The sequence below is a fragment of the Phocoena phocoena genome, chromosome 18 (genome assembly GCF_963924675.1).
Source record: "Phocoena phocoena chromosome 18, mPhoPho1.1, whole genome shotgun sequence".
NCBI lineage: Eukaryota > Metazoa > Chordata > Mammalia > Artiodactyla > Phocoenidae > Phocoena > Phocoena phocoena.
The window spans coordinates 69,311,091-69,329,818 of record NC_089236.1 but is presented as its reverse complement, the minus strand read 5'-3'; the positions used below and the strand labels follow the sequence as shown (position 1 = coordinate 69,329,818).

The 18,728-nt window shown below is 41.9% G+C and overlaps 1 protein-coding gene across 1 annotated transcript in view; it reads right to left on the bottom strand.

Moving 5' to 3' along the window:
• UBAC2 (UBA domain containing 2) overlaps positions 1 to 6,643 on the bottom strand; it is a 155,048-nt gene extending 148,405 nt beyond the window's left edge. Inside the window, exon 1 of the mRNA XM_065896047.1 lies at positions 6,568 to 6,643. Coding sequence (XP_065752119.1) covers positions 6,568 to 6,598 — 31 coding nt within the window. The 5' untranslated portion in view covers positions 6,599 to 6,643. The remainder of the gene's footprint in view (positions 1 to 6,567) is intronic.
• Positions 6,644 to 18,728: the final 12,085 nt, after the last annotated feature.

Below are 18,728 nucleotides of genomic sequence, written 5' to 3'. Positions count from 1 at the left end.
CAGAGAGCCACGTAAGAACAATCCTAGTTCCTCACTATTCCTTCTTCCTCCCACCCCACCTTATCTAGAACCCAGTAAGGTCAGAAACAGGAAACTGGGGGGTCAGAGGGAACACAAAAGGACAGAAGCCAACGATACCACTTTCTCTGACAGCAAGTGGTTGCCAACTACAAATCTTAACTGGGAGAAAGAGGGAGAAAAACTCTTACCTTGAATGAAGGCGGAGTGTTGATTAATACACTGAACTGGATATTTTTAAATTGAGCCTATGTTTTGTGACTTCTATTCCCTAAGATCATTGCCACTTGAATGCACCTTTTGTCTTTCACCTAATGAGCCATGCTCATTAAACAGCTGTTGAATCAATAACTTGAAGAGAGAATAAAAAGTCATAAGGCCTGATGCCTTCTCATAAAAGGAAAAGGCTTTCCAAGCTGAGTGCATTTTAAACAGATGGTGAGAGACAAAAATAAAGATTTATTTTAATCATCTCCCACAAGTTATGTATTCAACACATTGAGTACATACCTAAAGAAAGAATATATCAATCAGAACATAGTTTGGTCCTTCCTGGGAGCACAACCACAGCTGCACTGGGAAACTGCAAAGTGTCCATTTCAGGATGATGCTGGGGACAGAGCCTTCGGGCTCCGAGGTAGGACCCTAAAGCTGAAATGAAGGGGGGGTTACAGACCCTGAATGACCCACCAGTCCTTGTGGCTCACCCATCTCTAGAGCGAAATGAATGTCCTCACCATAGGCTGCCACCGCTGGACCTCACATTCATCAACCTCCCCTAACTGCACCTGACTCTAGGCTCCCTAACTAATGTTTTGGATCAAAATGAGTTTCACTCAATGGAAAGTTCCAGCTCATTTGAGAACTTTCTCACTCTGATAAGTCTGTACTGGTTCCCACCTCAGGACTGTGTGGCTTGAGTTAGCATGATATCCTGGGTACTGACAGCCATCTGAGTCTTCAAAGGGATGACTCCAGCTGTCCATCCCAACGGTCGACTCTATTTCTACTCTCTACCTCTGGTTCACTGCGTACCTCAACAAAAATAGGTTTTGGTCTTAATAATCCACTGAAACTACTCTTCTTAAGGTAACAATAACTTAATGCCAAATCCAGTAGACCCTGAGGATGTGAAAAACTACGTAGATGTGTTCAGGAGATATGAAGAAAAAGTCAAAGAACAAGGAATTTTAGAAAGATACAAACTACTAGGTATAAAATAAATAGGATACAAGGATGTAATATACAGCACAGGGAATGTAGACAATATTTTATAATAACTTTAAATGGAGTATAACCTATAAAAATATTGAATCACTATGTTATACACCTGAAACTAATATAATATTGTAAATCAACTATACTTCAATTAAAAAAAAAAAGAATTTTAGAAAGAAGTGTTCATCAAGGCCAGTGTGAGAGGACATTCCACTAAGATAAGGACTGAGAGGTACCCATCTGATCTGTTGACAAGGAAGTCCCCAGTCACTCGTCCTCAGTGGTGTCAGGGGTGGGGCAGCAGAAGCAGGCTGCAGTGAGTGTCAAGCCACAGCAGGTGACCATCAAAAAACAGCTGATTAACTGCAGAGGCTACAGAGTGAAGGGAAGGGAGAAAGGGAAAAAAGTGAAGACATCGTCCAAGAAGCTTGGTTGGGAAGAAGAAACAAAGAAACGGTCAATTGACAGAGGGGTTATGCTTCTGTAGTTTGAAGAACAGACCCCAAAGAAGGATCCAGTTAAAAATACTTAACCCTGAGTACTTACTACGGCAAAACTCTAGGAATTTACACATAGTAAATCTTTTAATCTTCACAAACCACCCAATAAAATAGGGAATAATATTATCTCCTTTCCACAGATAAGGGATCTGAAGTACTCTGGGGGTCTCTGAAGAGCCAGAGGAAAAAGCATCAGCTTCAATGCATGCCAGGCAAAGAGAGAAGGAGGGACTGTCACTAGAAAAGGCAGCAAGGAATGAGTTAAGAATAGGTGGAGAGTGGGCCTCATTCTTTTAGATTGGAAAACAGGAACTAAGTTCACATGCCTGAAAACCCTTACTCATCCCTCAAAAATCAGCTCAAACATCGCCTACATTAGGAAGTCTCCTCTAACAACTGTTAAAGTGTGGATACAAACAAGTTAGCGAGAGGACGTGCCCAGGTGATGGCCCTTATATTTAGGTTGGGTTAAGAGTGGAACACTCTTGACCATGACAGGGGAAGTGCACAGGGAGACAACCAAATCCAAGAAATGTAACTGAGCAATCGTGCCGAGGACTCAGCTTGGATTGGACACCACACATTAATACAAGGCTGGCGTTTTGCCGGGTGACAGAGCAGGACAGCTGAGGGTCTTGATGGGAATGCAACGTGGGTGATTAACTATGGAATCCAGACTGGATGTGGAAGATGCCAGAAATGGGCTGTAAACTGGAAACAAGGGGATCAAGAGTCTGGTGATCAGAGTCACCGTGAAAGAGTGCGAAGCAACTGCAGGAGTTTGTTTACAAGGAAAGAGGACGAATCAAATTAGGTTGGGTGGAGACAGCTCTCTCCTAAAGGAACACCCACTTCTGCCTACTTTGCTGTCTGCTCTTTCTCCACCACGCAGTACATACTGGATTGGAGTTGCTTAAAGTTCTGTCCTCAGCCTTCTGGCTCTACTCGCTGCTTCCAGCATCCTCATTCACATCCACAGCGTAACTCCCACCTAACAACCCATGTCCAGGCCAGCTCCCTCTCTCCAGATGGCCCCTGGGTATCTCCCACTGGACTTTACAAGCCCCTGGACATTAAACATCTTTCCCCAGATGAGCTCCTCCCTCTCTACGCCCCCTGCCTCTGTGAACAGTAACACCACCTGTCTACCCCAAGTCACCTTCAACTCCTCTCTCTCTCCCCCAGTCCAATGGGCTTGACTGACACAGCCTACCTGCCTGCACATCTTTAGAATCCCTCTTTTCTATCCTGTCCATTCGCACCACTACCTCTTTCACTGGGGCTGTCAGTATCTCCCACTGGACTCTAACTGTTCTCTGGGCCCCTCCTGCTGGCCACCCTGTTGCTTGACCTAAGTCTGTCCATTAGAAGCTCCCCCTCCATGTTTTAAAAATTCAGATTTCTGATTCCCACATTAGCCCTTCTGAATCTGACTCTCTGGGAATGGGACCCAGGAATCTGGACATTTGGAAAGCTCCATAGCTGCTTTTGTGTGGCCATACCACAGGCAGCGTATGGAAAACACTGCTCACATCCGCAACAATAACCTGTCTTGCCTGCCACAGCAACGTGAAGCCTTTCCGACTAGCATTCTATTAGATTTTCACCTTCTTCTGCTCCCCGGACTCTGCCCTACCATCTGGTCCTGGCTGTGCTCCTGGACAGGGCAGCTGTTGCCACGCCTCCTCTTCTCCCTCTTCTCGTTCCATCCCCAGCTCTCGACTCACCATCCCTCTGAATGACTTCACTGCACACCTCGTGCAGAAACTGCTCCCTTCAGCTGTAAGCAACAATCCCCTAACTCATCACCTCCTGCCTCTCGTCCAGGCCCTGCCCAGGCTCTGTCCCTCATAGAGGTTCTCTCCCCACTTGCATGCCTGACAAACTCTTACTCATCCCTCAACATCAGCTGAGATAGCACCCACACTGGAAGTCTTAACCATGCCCCTCCCCTGCCCAGCCCACGGCTGCCATAAACCCACAGCACCCAGTACAGTAGCTGTTTCATTTCTTTTTTAAAGTTTTTCCCCACTAGACACAGAACTCCTTGAGGGTGGGACCTATACATAGAATACAACAGACACACAATTAATGTTGGTTGAGTCCATGTTAGAGTGAATACACTGTGAAGTGAATAAGTCATGGGAACACTTACTAACAAGTGTAAGAAATGATACATCTATTATTCAACACATAATTGAGTGGTAGCATTCGTCTCTAAGCAAGGGTCTAAAATAAGGCATGAACACGATTCCTATGCACTTTTATCCAGTCATAATTACCTGACAGGGCAAACGGCTATACAGTTTCGTAGACATGGTCGCAAATGCCCTTCTCTTGATTTACTGCCCTGGCAGCACCAGCTTTCTTCAATACCTTGAAAACGCCCTGCTGTGCCTGTTTGAGAGTCTTTATGCTTGCTGCTCTCTTTCTGCAAGATGCACACTTTTCAACAAAAACTGACAGGTGAGTTCCTTCACGCCATTTGGGTCACCTTCCCAAACATCTTCGCTGACCACACCTGCTAAAGCAGCATCCTTAGCATTCTTTTAGCTTCCTGCTAAAGTCCTCCATAACCGCAGTCTATGCCACTACCCTCAGATTTTCTTCATGGCACTTATCACTATGTGAAAACACATAACTTACTTATTGGATGTTGGTCTCCTTCATCCTGTGTACCACTTTATCCTCTATACATGAACAGTGTGTGGCTTATGTGGGTAGTAAACAGACACTTGTTGAATAAATAAATGAATGAGTGAGAGAGGGAGGAAAGCAAGTATAACACAAATACACTATCTACTAGTCACAGATGTGGGAAATACGCCAGTGGTAGGAAATGGTCAGGATTTTTCCCTTAAAAAGAGAACGTTATTCAGCATCCCTGGGGGCACCGCTAGGCAGATTATTCATCCTCGGGACACTTACTCAGGATCAGAACTCTGAATTACCAAAGGGCTACACAACTTAGCTAAAGGAAATCACTTCCCTCTCAGTGGGGTGCATCGCAAAGAAAAATTTCAAAGCAAAGTAAATTTTCCCACCCAGACTTGCCGAAAGACCAGTCTTGGAAAACCAGTGCCTAAACACCACTGTAAGCTCTGCAAACACTGGGACCAAGACTTGTCTAATGTTGCGTTCCCAGCCCCTCGCAGTTTCCGAGATGCTCAAAATGTTTGTTAAATGAGCATATAAGACATGGACTTCTGAGGAATGGCCATTCCATCAATTCTTATGCTGTGGATACATTTATTTTAGAAAAAGGGCAAGACAGCTAAGGAGGAGCCTTTGGCCTAGGCCTCTCTCTGGGTAGCAGTTTGGCTCCTAGAATTCAATACTCATCAACCATGTGCCACAGGTAATCACATATTACTACCTTCCCCAGAGTCACCCTGTATCAAATCTGAATACACTTTGCCAACATAATAGCTAATACAGCATAGTAACCAATAACAGATTTTGCTTGCCTTTTTAATTCTTAATGTGTTTTGGTCAGCAAGGAAGGATAAGTCAAAATGATGAAAAAGAACAAATAAAATTGAAGAATTCTACCATTAATTTCATATCCACCTGTGTATGGCTCACAGATCCCAGGAAAATCACACCACCTTTTGAGTATCAGTTTCAACAGTCATGTTCTTTTTCTAAAGGGTAGTTTGGGGAAGATTAATTACCTAGTAGTTGTAACATACTCTGAGGCCAATACCTGAAAGATGCCATAAATCAAATTAAGTATGAAACAAGGGAAATCACAAATATTAAACCCACTTCAGAACCTGAGAAGTTGAGAAGTGAGGAAGATTTATAATTATGCCTGTTGCCCTGATACTAACTTACTCCCAGGCTAAAATATGTATTCTCAGAAAAAGATTCCTAACATTCACAACAGATCATTAATATTTGGAAATGTCAACTGCCTCTGTACTCAGTAAGATTAACTTCACATGTACAGAGATATGAAGCGTTAATAGTGACAAGCAATTGCAAAAATTATAGCTATTCAAACAATTCACTGTTGCCGTATCAGTGCCTAATCTCAGTGCTGTTTAGTTAACATACAGTCCACCTTATCAAAAGTCAATTAAACCATGTCAATGAGAAAAAGAAAGTCGTTTAAAAGGCTATATATATTTCTCTGCCCTCTATCTGCTGACACTCCACAGCTGACACTCCAGTAAAATTTAGCAACATCCAGCAGCAATGTCTCTGCTTTCCTGCCAAACTACTTCCAAACTTCCTTCCACTTTGAAGTACTTTAATCAGTTTTTGTTTGTCTAAAAACTCCTAAGAGAGACTGAGGAGAAAAAAAAAAATCTAAGTAAAACTAAGGGGTCAGCTCCTGAAGCAGAGCTTGGAATTTGCATCCGGGGAAAAGCCAGTTCGGTCCCTCCGTAGCCTAAATGAATGGAGCAAGGTGACTGGGAAGGGAGCAGGCTTCCAGCATCGCTTCCACCCGGACAGCCTCTTCTTTCTAGCTGGCAAACCTACCGCTGAGGGCAGGGGGCCGGGCCGTAAGACCAGGGAAACCCAGCCCGACCCTAACTGCCCAGCCCACCTACAGCAGCCCCAGGAGCATCTGACCATCGCACCTGGGGCTCACAGGTCGGGGGCTGGGGGCTGACTCAGTCCCCACTGACCCCTCCAGGCTGAAATGGGGGCGGTGTCCGCTGCTCCCCACCGGGCAAGAACTACCAAGGTTCCGGCACAGGGACGGCAGATCGACCCCCAAACCGCCTGCAACCCCGAGAGTCCCCGCTGCCCCCAGCCTCCTCAAGGAGGTACCCAGTGTGGTGTTTAGGGGACAGCCAGGATGGCGGCGTCCGGTACTCACAAAGCCCACTGGAACCGGTGCTGGTGAACATGGTCCCGCCGGACCCAGAGGCCCCGCGGGGGACAGGGGGAGGGGAAGCGGAGGTGGAGGGAAGCCGGAGACCGCGCAGGCGCACTCCGGCCGGGCCGACGAAACCAGCAACTCGACTCCACTCCAGGGGCCGCCTGCGAACGGCGCATGCGAGGCTTCTCTGCCCCCTTTCCCTTCCGGCCGGGGAAGGGAAGTGCGTGCGAAGCGAAAGTGGTCCGCCTTTCCGGGTTTTTCCGACGGCCGCGGGAGCCTTAGAAAAGGAGTGGGATGGCGTGGGAGGAGCGGGTGTAACTCCTGGGAGCCGCACACTAGTGCTTTAGCGCCGCCACTCGCCCTGTGGAGCCACCAAAGCAGCTAATTCATCTGGAATGCCGGCGCGGTGATGTACCTCGCGACCTCTAACCTCTCCCAGGATTGCACGCCGGGTGCGTTCCACGCATGCTCAGTCTTTTTGGGCCGTCCCTGGAGCTGGCTCTCCGGCTGACTGTTGACAGAACTGTCTCGAGTTCCGGTGCCCAGACAAGTGCAGGAGAGGCAGCTCTTCCGAGGAATGGGGAGCCGGAACTGGAAGACCCTCCCTGTCGTGGCTAGTGGGGCCGTCCAGCTGCGCCCCCCCCCGTTCGCATGTCGGTCCCGCGCGAAAGCCCCCGAAAAAGCGCCAAGTGCCGTGGTCCCTGGACCCTCACCCCTCCCCGCCGCGGTGGCCTGTGTCCAGGTGTCCCAGGCGCGGTGAGTCTGTGGCGGAGCGACCCTGCTCCCCAAACTTCTTCCCTGGAGTCCTGCTGGACCCATGTCGTTTAAATTTTTTTCCCTTGCAAAATTTTTACTCCTTGCCAAAGCAAAGTCACGGTTTTTAAAGTGAGTTTGAGTTTGAAAACTTTAATGTTATGCAGTAGTTATAGAACGCATATGGGAAAACTGACCAACTCTGAGGCTAAATGAAAAGGATAGGCTACAAAACTATGTACGGTATACTTTTAATAAAGAAAAATTCTTTTTGAGTGCTCATAAGGGCCAGGCATTATGCTAACTCCGAAATTTGTAGATCAATAAAACACAGTCTCTGCCCTTAAGGAGAGGTGACAGTGGGCCAAAATATTAACACATTTATTTCTAGAAGACAAAAGTATAAAGTGACTTTTATTTTCTTCAGGCTTTTCTTTATTCGTGAAGCGTGTTCACAATCTTGAAATATGTTTTATGTTTACCTTAAGATTCATCCAATTGAGTTATTTTGCCGTAAAATGGTACTCTGAAGGTCCTTCATGTTTGCAGAAGCTGTCAGCTGCAGCCAACGTACGACAGTGGTTCTCACGGTAGGTGTGGGGACTGCCACCCACCCTTTAGGGAGTACCAAAGGCCAAAGCTATCTTTACAGTGATATAAAGATATTATTTGTCATTTTTACTCTTAATTGCTCTGGAGTATCCAGTGGAATTTTCCACTGTACATTCGGAACAGTTGTATAACTTAATGAGCTAGTATTTTCCAGTTGACCAATACGTGGTGTTACAAAATCATGCATGGGTAAAAGATCAATTCAAACTGCAAGATAAACCAATAAATTTTGGTGTCAACAGTACGAAAGATAGGGTTTCAGACTTCTCATTGCAACTAGTCTTTAAGAAACTACCATTTGTTAAGCTCCGGTGTCATATCAAAAAAGAATATCTGCGGGCTTCCCTGGTGGCGCTGTGGTTGACAGTCCGCCTGCCGATGCATGGGACACGGGTTCGTGCCCCGGTCCGGGAAGATCCCACATGCGGCGGAGCGGCTAGGCCCGTGAGCCATGGCCGCTGAGCCTGCGCATCCGGAGCCTGTGCTCCACAACAGTGAGAGGCCCGCGTACCGCAAAAAAAAAAAAAAAAAGAATATCCATATTATCAGAAGTGACTATTAAAATGCTTCCTTTTCCAGCCTCATATCTGTGTGAGGCCAGATTTTCTTTATATACTTAAACTAAAACAATGAATCGGGCTTCCCTGGTGGCGCAGTGGTTAAGAATCCGCCTGCCAATTCAGGGGACACAGGTTCAAGCCTTGGACCAGGAAGATGCCACAACTACTGAGCCCTCGTGCCACAACTACTGAAGCCCATGTGCCACAACTACTGAAGCCCACGTGCCGAGAGCTTGTGCTCTGCCACAAGAGAAGCCACTGCAATAAGAAGCCCACGCACCACAACAAAGAGTAGCCCCTGCTCGCTGCAACTAGAGAAAGCCCACATGCAGCAATGAACACCTGACAAAGCCAAAAATTAATAAATAAACTAAATAAATTTATTTAAAAAAACAGTGAATCACAAAAAAAGCAGAAGCAGATATGAGAATCCAGCTGTCTTCTATTAAACCAGATGTTAGACATTTGCAAAAATGCTAAATAATGCTGTTCTTCCCCATAATTTTTTGCTTGGGAAAGTACAGTAATTTTTCACAACAATTTATTAGTTATGTTAACATGTAATGGGTATACTATTTTTTTAAACATTTTTATTGGAGTATAATTGCTTTACAATGTTGTGCTAGTTTCTGCTGTAGAACAAACTGAATCAGCTATACATATACATATATCCCCATATCTCCTCCCTCTTGTGTCTCCCTCCCACCCTCCCTATCCCACCCCTCTAGGTGGTCACAAAGCATGGAGCTGATCTCCCTGTGCTATGCAGCTGCTTCCCACTAGCTATTTTATATTTGGTAGTGTATATATGTCCATGCCACTCTCTCACTTTGTCCCAGCTTACCCTTCCCCCCCCGCCGTGTCCTCAAGTCCGTTCTCTGTGTCTGCATCTTTATTCCTGTCCTGCCCCTAGGTTCTTTAGAACCTTTTTTTTTTGTTAGATTCCATATATATGTGTTAGCATACAGTATTTGTTTTTCTCTCTGACTTACTTCACTCTGTATGACAGTCTCTAGGTCCATCTACCTCACTACAAATAACTCAATTTCGTTTATTTTTATGGCTGAGTAATATTCCATTGTATATATGTACCACATCTTTATCGATTCATCTGTTGATGGACACATAGGTTGCTTCCATGTCCTGGCTATTGTAAACAGCACTGCAATGAACATTGTGGTACATGACTCTTTTTTTTTTTTTTTTTTTTGCGGTATGCGGGCCTCTCACCGCTGTGGCCTCCCCTGTCGCGGAGCACAGGCTCTGGACGCGCAGGCCCAGTGGCCATGGCCCACGGGCCCAGCCGCTCCGCGGCACATGGGCTCCTCCGGGGCACGGACCCACGTTCCCTGCATCGGCAGGCGGACTCTCAACCACTGTGCCACCAGGGAAGCCCCTACATGACTCTTTATGAATTGTGGTTTTCTCAGGGCATATGTCCAGTAGTGGGATTGCTGGGTCATATGGTAGTTCTATTTTTAGTTTTTTAAGGAACCTCCATAGTGTTCCCCATAATGGCTGAATCAATTTACATTCCCACCAACAGTGCAAGAGGGTTCCCTTTTCTCCACACCCTCTCCAGCACTTACTGTTTGTAGATTTTTTGCTGATGGCCATTCTGAGCGGTGTGAGGTGTAGATTTTTTGCTGATGGCCATTCTGAGCGGTGTGAGGTGATAACCTCATTGTGGTTTTGATTTGCATTTCTTTAATGACTAGTGATGTTGAACATCCTTTCGTGTGTTTGTTGGCAATCTGTATATCTTCTTTGGAGAAATGTCTATTTAGGTCTTCTGCCCATTTTTGGATTGGGTTGTTTGCTTTTTTTGATATTGAGCTACAAGAGCTGCTTATATATTTTGGAGATTAATCCTTGTCAGTTGCTTCATTTGCAAATATTTTCTCCCATTCTGAGGGTTGTCTTTTCCTCTTGTTTATGGTTTCCTTTGCTGTTCACAAGCTTTTAAGTTTCATTGGGTCCCATTAGTTTATTTTGGTTTCTATTTCCATTTCTCTAGGAGGTGGGTCAAAAGGATCTTGCTGTGATTTATGTCATAGAGTGTGTCTGCCTATGTTTTCCTCTAAGAATTTTATAGTGTCTGGGTTTACACTTAGGTCTTTAATCCATTTTGAGTTTATTTTTGTGTATGGTGTTAGGGAGTGTTCTAATTTCATTCTTTTACATGTAGCTCTCCAGTTTTCCCAGCACCACTTATTGAAGAGGCTGTCTTTTCTCTATTGTATATTCTTGCATCCTTTATCAAAGATAAGGTGACCATATGTGCATGGGTTTATCTCTGGGCTTTCTATCCTGTTCCACTGATGTATATTTCTGTTTTTGTGCCAGTACCATAGTGTCTTGATTACTTTGTCTTTGTAGTATAGTCTGAAGTCAGGGAGCCTGATTCCTCCAGCTCTGTTTTTCTTTCTCAAGATTGCTTTGGCTATTTGGGGTCTTTTGTGTTTCCATACAAATTGTAAAATTTTTTGTTCTAGTTCTGTGAAAAATGCCATTAGTAGTTTGATAGGGATTACATTGAATCTGTAGATTGCTTTGTGTAGTATAGGCATTTTCACAATGTTGATTCTTCCAATCCAAGAACATGGTTTATCTCTTAATCTCTTTGTATTGTCTTTAATTTCTTTCATCAGTGTCTTATAGTTTTCTGCATACAGGTCTTTTGTCTCCTTAGGTACGTTTATTTCTAGGTATTTTATTCTCTTTGTTGCAATGGTAAATGGGAGTGTTTCCTTAATTTCTTTCAGATTTTTCATCATTAGTGTATAGGGATGCAAGAGACTTCTGTGCATGAATTTTGTATCCTGCTGCTTTACCAAATTCATTGATTAGCTCTAGTAGTTTTCTGGCAGCATCTTTAGGATTCTCTGTGTATAGTAGTATCATGTCATCTGCAAACAGTTGCAGTTTTACTTCTTCTTTTCCAGTTTGGATTCCTTATTTCTTTTTCTTCTCTATTTGCTGTGGCTAAAACTTCTAAAACTGTGTTGAATAATAGCGGTGAGAGTGGGCAACCTTGTCTTGTTCCTGATCTTAGTGGAAATGGTTTCAGTTTTTCACCTTTGAGAATGATGTTGGCTGTGGGTTTGTCATATATGGCCTTTATTATGTTGAGGTAACTTCCCTCTATGCCTACTTTCTGGACAGTTTTAATAATAAATGGGTGTTGAATTTTGTTGAAAGCTTTTTCTGCATCTATTGAGATGATCATATAGTTTTTATCCTTCAATTTGTTAATATGGTGTATCACGTTGATTGATTTGCGTATATTGAAGAATCCTTGCATTCCTGGGATAAACCCCACTTGATCATGGTGTATGATCCTTTTAATGTGCTGTTGGATTCTGTTTGCTAGTATTTTGTTGAGGATTTTTACATCTATGTTCATCAGAGATATTGGCCTGTAGTTTTCTTTTTTTGTGATATCTTTGTCTGGTTTGGTATCACAGTGATGGTGGCCTCATAGAATGAATTTGGGAGTGTTCCTCCCTCTGCTTATTTTGGAAGAGTTTGAGAAGGATAGGTGTTAGCTCTTGTCTAAATGTTTGATAGAATTCACCTGTGAAGCCATCTGGTCCTGGGCTTTTGTTTGTTGGAAAATTTTTAATCACAGTTTCAATTTTAGCACTTGTGATTGGTCTGTTCATATTTTCTATTTCTTCCTGATTCAGTCTCAGAAGGTTGTGCTTTTCTAAGAATTTGTCCATTTCTTCCAGGTTGTCCATTTTATTGGCATATAGTTGCTTGTAGTAATCTCTCATGATCCTTTGTATTTCTGCAGTGTCACTTCTCCTTTTTCATTTCTAATTCTGTTGATTTGAGTCTTCTCCTTTTTTTTTTTTTTGATGAGTCTGGCTAATGGTTTATCAATTTTGTTTATCTTCTCAAAGAACCAGCTTTTAGTTTTATTCATCTTTGCTATCGTTTCCTTCATTTCTTTTTCATTTATTTCTGATCTGATTTTTATGATTTCTTTCCTTCTGCTAGCTTTGGGCATTTTTTTGTTCTTCTTTCTCGAATTGCTTTAGGTGTAAGTTTAGGTTGTTTATTTGAGATTTGTTTCCTGAGGTTGGATTGTATTGCTGTAAACTTCCCTCTTAGAACTGCTTTTGCTGCACTACATAGGTTTTGGGTTGTTGTGTTTTCATTGTCATTTGTTTTTAGGTATTTTTTGATTTCCTCTTTGATTTCTTCAGTGATCTCTTGGTTATTTAGTAGTGTATTGTTTAGCCTCCATGTGTTTGTATTTTTTACAGTTTTTTTCCTGTAATTGATATCTAGTCTTATGGCCTTGTGGTCGGAAAAGATACTTGACACGATTTCAATTTTCTTAAATTTACCAAGGCTTTATTTGTGACCCAAGATATGATCTATCCTGGAGAATGTTCCATGAGCACTTGAGAAAAATGTGTATTCTGTTGTTTTTGGATGGAATGTCCTATAAATATCAATTAAGTCCATCTTGTTTAATGTATCATTTAAAGCTTGTGTTTCCATATTTATTTTCATTTTGGATGATCTGTCCATTGTTGAAAGTGGAGTGTTAAAGTCCCCTACTATGATTCTGTTACTGTCGATTTCCCCTTTTATGGCTGTTAGCATTTGCCTTATGTATTGAGTTGCTCCTGTGTTGGGTGCATAAATATTTACAATTGTTATATCTTCTTCTTGGATTGATCCCTTGATGATTATGTAGTGTCCTTCTTAGTCTCTTGTAATAGTCTTTATTTTAAAGTCTATTATGTCTGATATGAGAACTGCTACTCCAGCTTTCTTTTGATTTCCATTTGCATGGAATATCTTTTTCCATCCCCTCCTTTCAGTCTGTGTGTGTCCCTAGGTCTGAAGTGGGTCTCTCGTAGACAGCATGTATATGGGTCTTGTTTTTGTATCCATTCAGCCATTCTATGTCTTTTGGTTAGAGCATTTAATCCATTTACATTTAAGGTAATTATCAATATGTATCTTCCTATTACCATTTTGTTAATTGTTTTGGGTTTCTTTTTGTAGGTCTTTTCCTTCTTTTGTGTTTCCTGCCTAGAGAAGTTCCTTTAGCATTTGTTGTAAAGCTGGTTTGGTGGTGCTGAATTCTCTTAACTTTTGCTTGTCTGTAAAGGTTTTAATTTCTCCATCAAATCTGAATGAGATCCTTGCTGGATAGAGTAATCCTGGTTGTAGGTTTTTCCCTTTCATCACTTTAAATATGTCCTTCCACTCCCTTCTGGCTTGCAGAGTTTCTGCTGAAAGATCAGCTGTTAACCTTATGGGGATTCCCTTGTATGTTACTTGTTGCTTTTCCCTTGCTGCTTTTAATATTTTTTCTTTGTATTTAATTTTTGAAAGTTTGATGAATATGTGTCTTGGTGTATTTCTCCTTGGATTCATCCTGTATGGGAATCTCTGTGCTTCCTGGACTTGACTATTTCCTTTCCCATATTAGGGAAGTTTTCAACTATAATCTGTTCAAATATTTTCTCAGTCCCTTTCTTTTTCTCTTCTTCTTCTGGGACCCCTGTAATTCGAATGTTGGTGTGTTTAATGTTGCCCCAGAAGTCGCTGAGACTGTCCTCAATTCTTTTCCTTCTTTTTTCCTTATTCTGCTCCACGGTAGTTACTTCCACTATTTTATCTTCCAGGTCACTTATCCGTTCTTCTGCCTCAGTTATTCTGCTATTGATTCCTTCTAGAGAATTTTAAATTTCAATTATTGTGCTGTTCATCATTGTTTGTTTGCTCTTTAGTTCTTCTAGGTCCTTGTTAAACGTTTCTTGTATTTTCTCCATTCTGTTTCCAAGATTTTGGATCATCTCTACTGTCATCACTCTGAATTCTTTTTCAGGTAGACTGCCTATTTCCTCCTCATTTGTTTGGTCTGGTGGGTTTTTACCTTGCTCCTTCATCTGCTGCATATTTCTCTGTCTTCTCATTTTGTTTAACTTACTGTGTTTGGGGTCTCCTTTTCGCAGGCTGCAGGTTCATAGTTCCCGTTGTTTTTGGTGTCTGCCCCCAGTGGGTGAGGTTGGTTTAGTGGGTTGTGTAAGCTTCCTGGTAGAGGGGACTGGTGCCCGTGTTCTGGTGGATGAGGCTGGATCTTGTCTCCCTGGTGGGCAGGACCCCGTCCAGTGGTGTGTTTTGGGGTGTCTGTGACCTTATTATGATTTTAGGCAACCTCTCTGCTAACGGGTGGGGTTGTGTTCCTGTCTTGCTAGTTGTTTGGCATGGGGCTTTCAGCGCTGGAATCTGCTGGCCGTTGGGTGGAGCTGGGTCTTAGCACTGAGGCGGAGATCTCTCTCGCCAATTGATATTATGTGGGGCCGGGAGGCCTCTGGTGGACCAGTGTCCTGAACTCAGCTCACCTCAGAGGTGCAGGCCTGACGCCCAGCTGGAGCACCAAGACCCTGTCAGCCACACAGCTGGAAATACATTTGCTCTTGATTTTTGCATGTCCCTGGCCTGTGAACATAAGAGACTTGTCTCCTGAAGCTGTTAAGACAAGTAGTTCTCTGCATCTGCCCACCAGAATCTTAAAAGTTTATATAGAGGCTCTAACTAGGTTTCAGTCGTATATTCAGTGCTGATGGTGTCAACACTGCCTTACTTTCTCAAAGGCTGCATCCTTGGGTATACTATTTTTAAATTAATTTCAAATATTTAAACAATTTACTCAGTTTCTTAGTTAATTTCTAATCCAGTAAATACCAGTAGATACAAACCCATGTTAACAAAAGCTCTTGCAGTTCTCAATTATTTTTAAGAGTGTTAAAGGGATCCCAAGACCAAAAGTTTTGAGAACTGCTGAATTAGGAGATAAAGCACTCTGAAGTTTAAAAAAACAAATACAAACCCCACACTTATTTATGTTCACTTCTTAAACATGCTTAATTAAATACGTGATAACTCAATGTGGTATGCAGATCTTGCTTGAAAGTATTTTCAACACTCCATACCCTGAGTATACATCTCCTTTGCATTCTGATGAGCCATGTGTGTTGACTGGTAGAAGGCTGTAAGTTTGCCTTAAAAGAAGCAAGTGTTGCCCTTGAACAGGCAGCATCGGTCTCATCTGGGATCTTGTTTGGACTAGAGAGTGCCAGGCCCTACCACAGACCTATTAAAGCAGTGTTTAGAAGACTCCCAGCTGATCCTATGCACACTGAAGTCTGAGAAGCAGTGATTCTCAACAGGGGCCGATTTTAGACTCCAGGGAACTCTTGCCAATATTGGGAAACAATTTTGGTGTGAGAATTGGGGGAGGAGACTGCTACTGGCATCTAATGGGCAGAGGCCAGGGATGCTGCTCAACATCCTACAATACACAGGACAGCCTCCCACAGTAAAGAATTCTCCTGCCCAAAATGTCAGTAGTGCAGGTGGAGAAACCCTACAGTAACTAGTGTAATTCATCTAACCTTTATCACACAGTCCCAGATCTCTTCCTGTATATCACTTCTGTTGTCCATGCCTATATTTCTACTTTGTGTCTTCTCTGGATCATATTTATGGAGACCTAATTCTGTCAATTACTAGGAATCATCATTTGCCTCGCTATGTCTTATTGATCTACTTTCTACATTGGGGTAATAGCAATACACCTGAGAGGGTAAGCCCCTTCCCGGGTAGGGAATGTGTTGTACAAATGTTGTATCCTACCCATTTTGAGTCTCTTGGTGTGAAGGTGTTGTCTTCCTTTAATAAAATAAAACACAGCTTCTCTAAGGTTTCAGCATCAGAAAGAAAATCTCCAGGTGAGCGCTGGGGGAAGGCTGCTGACCAAAATCACTGATAAGCCCCTTTTCCTGTATGTTTCACCCTGCCTTTGGCATAGTATTCCTTTCAAATAGCAGAGATAAACTGGACTTTTCCTAAAGATTACTAAGTAGCAGAGGGGGCCAACAACAACAACAAAAGTAAGAATCACGAACTTCCAAAGTAACAAGTTCTGAACAGATGACAGCTACCATGCCATAAGGTTATTAGGCCATAACCTATCCAACTTTCTGGCTTAGGATCCCCTTTCCAAATTCCCAGGGATTCTAGTCAGCTACCTTTTGGAGGAATCAGTAGATAATGACTAGGGTTGATGGTCAGTACTTGGATAAAGTAGGCTTCGTACTGCTTCAAATGCACTTTCAGCATATAATATCTATAAAATCAATATTTATGAGAAAGTAGGTGTGGAAGCTTTTTAAAGAGCAGTTGTGTCTTTTCAATGATACAGTAATATTCATAATACATGTTTAATGAGCAGGGAGCATTTGGGAAATACGTAAGGGTATTTTTGGCTGTCACAGTGAACTGGGAAATACTGCATGGGGTCCACTGATGCCAGACCAAACCTTTTTACAAAAAAACCAATTGTTTTCTTTCCTAACCAACTTTTGACTCTCCCAGCTCATGTTTCTTATGTAGGTAAAAGCTCGTTTGTATTTATTTGAGTCGAGAACCAATTCTAATTCACATGTAAACATGTATGCCTTGCAGAGTTTTAATTCACGGCGAATTTTCCAGGAATGCCACTAATATTGTTTTGGTTGATATTTGAAAATCAGGAGCTGTTTACCAATTCAGAAAGCCACACCACCTACAACAACTCCACTCGTTGCCCTTGAGTCACCAGTACCAGTTTATGTTTATGGCATTCTTAGTGCTTCTATATTTTTCACAAAGATGTACAAATTTAGCCCTTATTTTAAAAATACTATATATAATTTAGATATTAAGAAAAGAGGTTGAGAGTACTCAGCTGAATATTTGAAAATATCCATGCTGGCAACATAGTTTTTTTCTAATTCATCTAGATGAACCCATCAAGACCAAGTGAATATTTTATAAAGAGAGACACAGAGTTGGCAAAGATAGAAACTTCAGAGATTTAAGGAAAGTTTGGAAATCATAGTATTGTCCTTGAGATGTTTTTTTGATCCAATCTGAAGGATATGCGGTACTGTTTCTTATAGAATAGCACAAATGATACTGTGGAAATCCAAACAATATAAGGGAAAATTAATTGTAACTGCTGTATAAGAAGTTATTTTTATGAAAGAAACTTAAATGTTTTCTTCTGTTAATTGAGCAATAATGTTGTATGTAGGAGAATCTATGAGAAATCCAGAAGTAGAAAATAGGCTCTGAAATGATCTACAGTCAAAAGAATGTTGCAAGTGAATTGCAAGAAACCTCTATGATAATGAAGCTTTACTGACCACAAATGTTAAGGTTCATGGGAATAAAAACATTGGGCAGAAAATTTATTTCCATATGTATGGACATTGGATCCTAAGAGTTGTGAAAATTTGAAATTCTTTAAAAATGTTTCACAGGAAGACCTTTTTCCTTTTCCAGTGTCATTGGGCAGCAGATGGAGCTGCAGCTACAGTCCGCCAGCAAAGTAGGGTTGTAAACATCTCACAAGTAGCAACAGCCCCATTGGTAAGTCACTGCATTACTCGTTGACAACCTCACTCGCCAAAAGCTTAGTGAAAGGCCCACAAGTCCGTGAACGTTATCACTGCTACTAATAAAATTTAAATTAATGCCTTGAGTAAAAGATTCTTTTGTAAACTTTGCAATAACATTGAAAAGGTGTTTGACTATCTTATCCTACATATAGAAATAAGATGGTGATTCCAAAGAAAATTGTTTTAAAATATTTTATTTATTCTTTAATACTAACATGCATTTTTATTTTCAATCAATAAAAATTAAATAGTGGCATCAAAATATTATGAAGAGATTTGACATATATTGCATGTGTATCAGAAATGTTAAATCAAGTCCTTAATCTGCGAGATTGATATTATTAAAGAGGAAGGAATTAACATTTTTCAACAAACTTACTTGATTTAAGAGAAGCTCTCTTGCCCAGAATTTTCCCAGTTCCTTTATCTATAGCAGATAAGACTAGGTCTAAGATACTGGTTTGGGATGATATTGCTAATTTTGATGCTATTCTAAAATAACGAGTAGATCTAAAAGTCAGTATGGATCTACAATATCAGATTTGGTGATTAATCCACTTGAAAATGGTGAAAGATATTAGCCAATGTTTGCAGAAAATGTTAATTGGGCTAAAACATGATTTGGGGACAGAAGAATTATTTAATTATGGAAAGATTTGGATTCAGCTAGGGCTTCCGTTCATCCTCCTTTAACATGAGAGCTACATTATTTATTATAGTATTTCCAAAGGCATATTTAGGTGAAGAGTTTCACTAA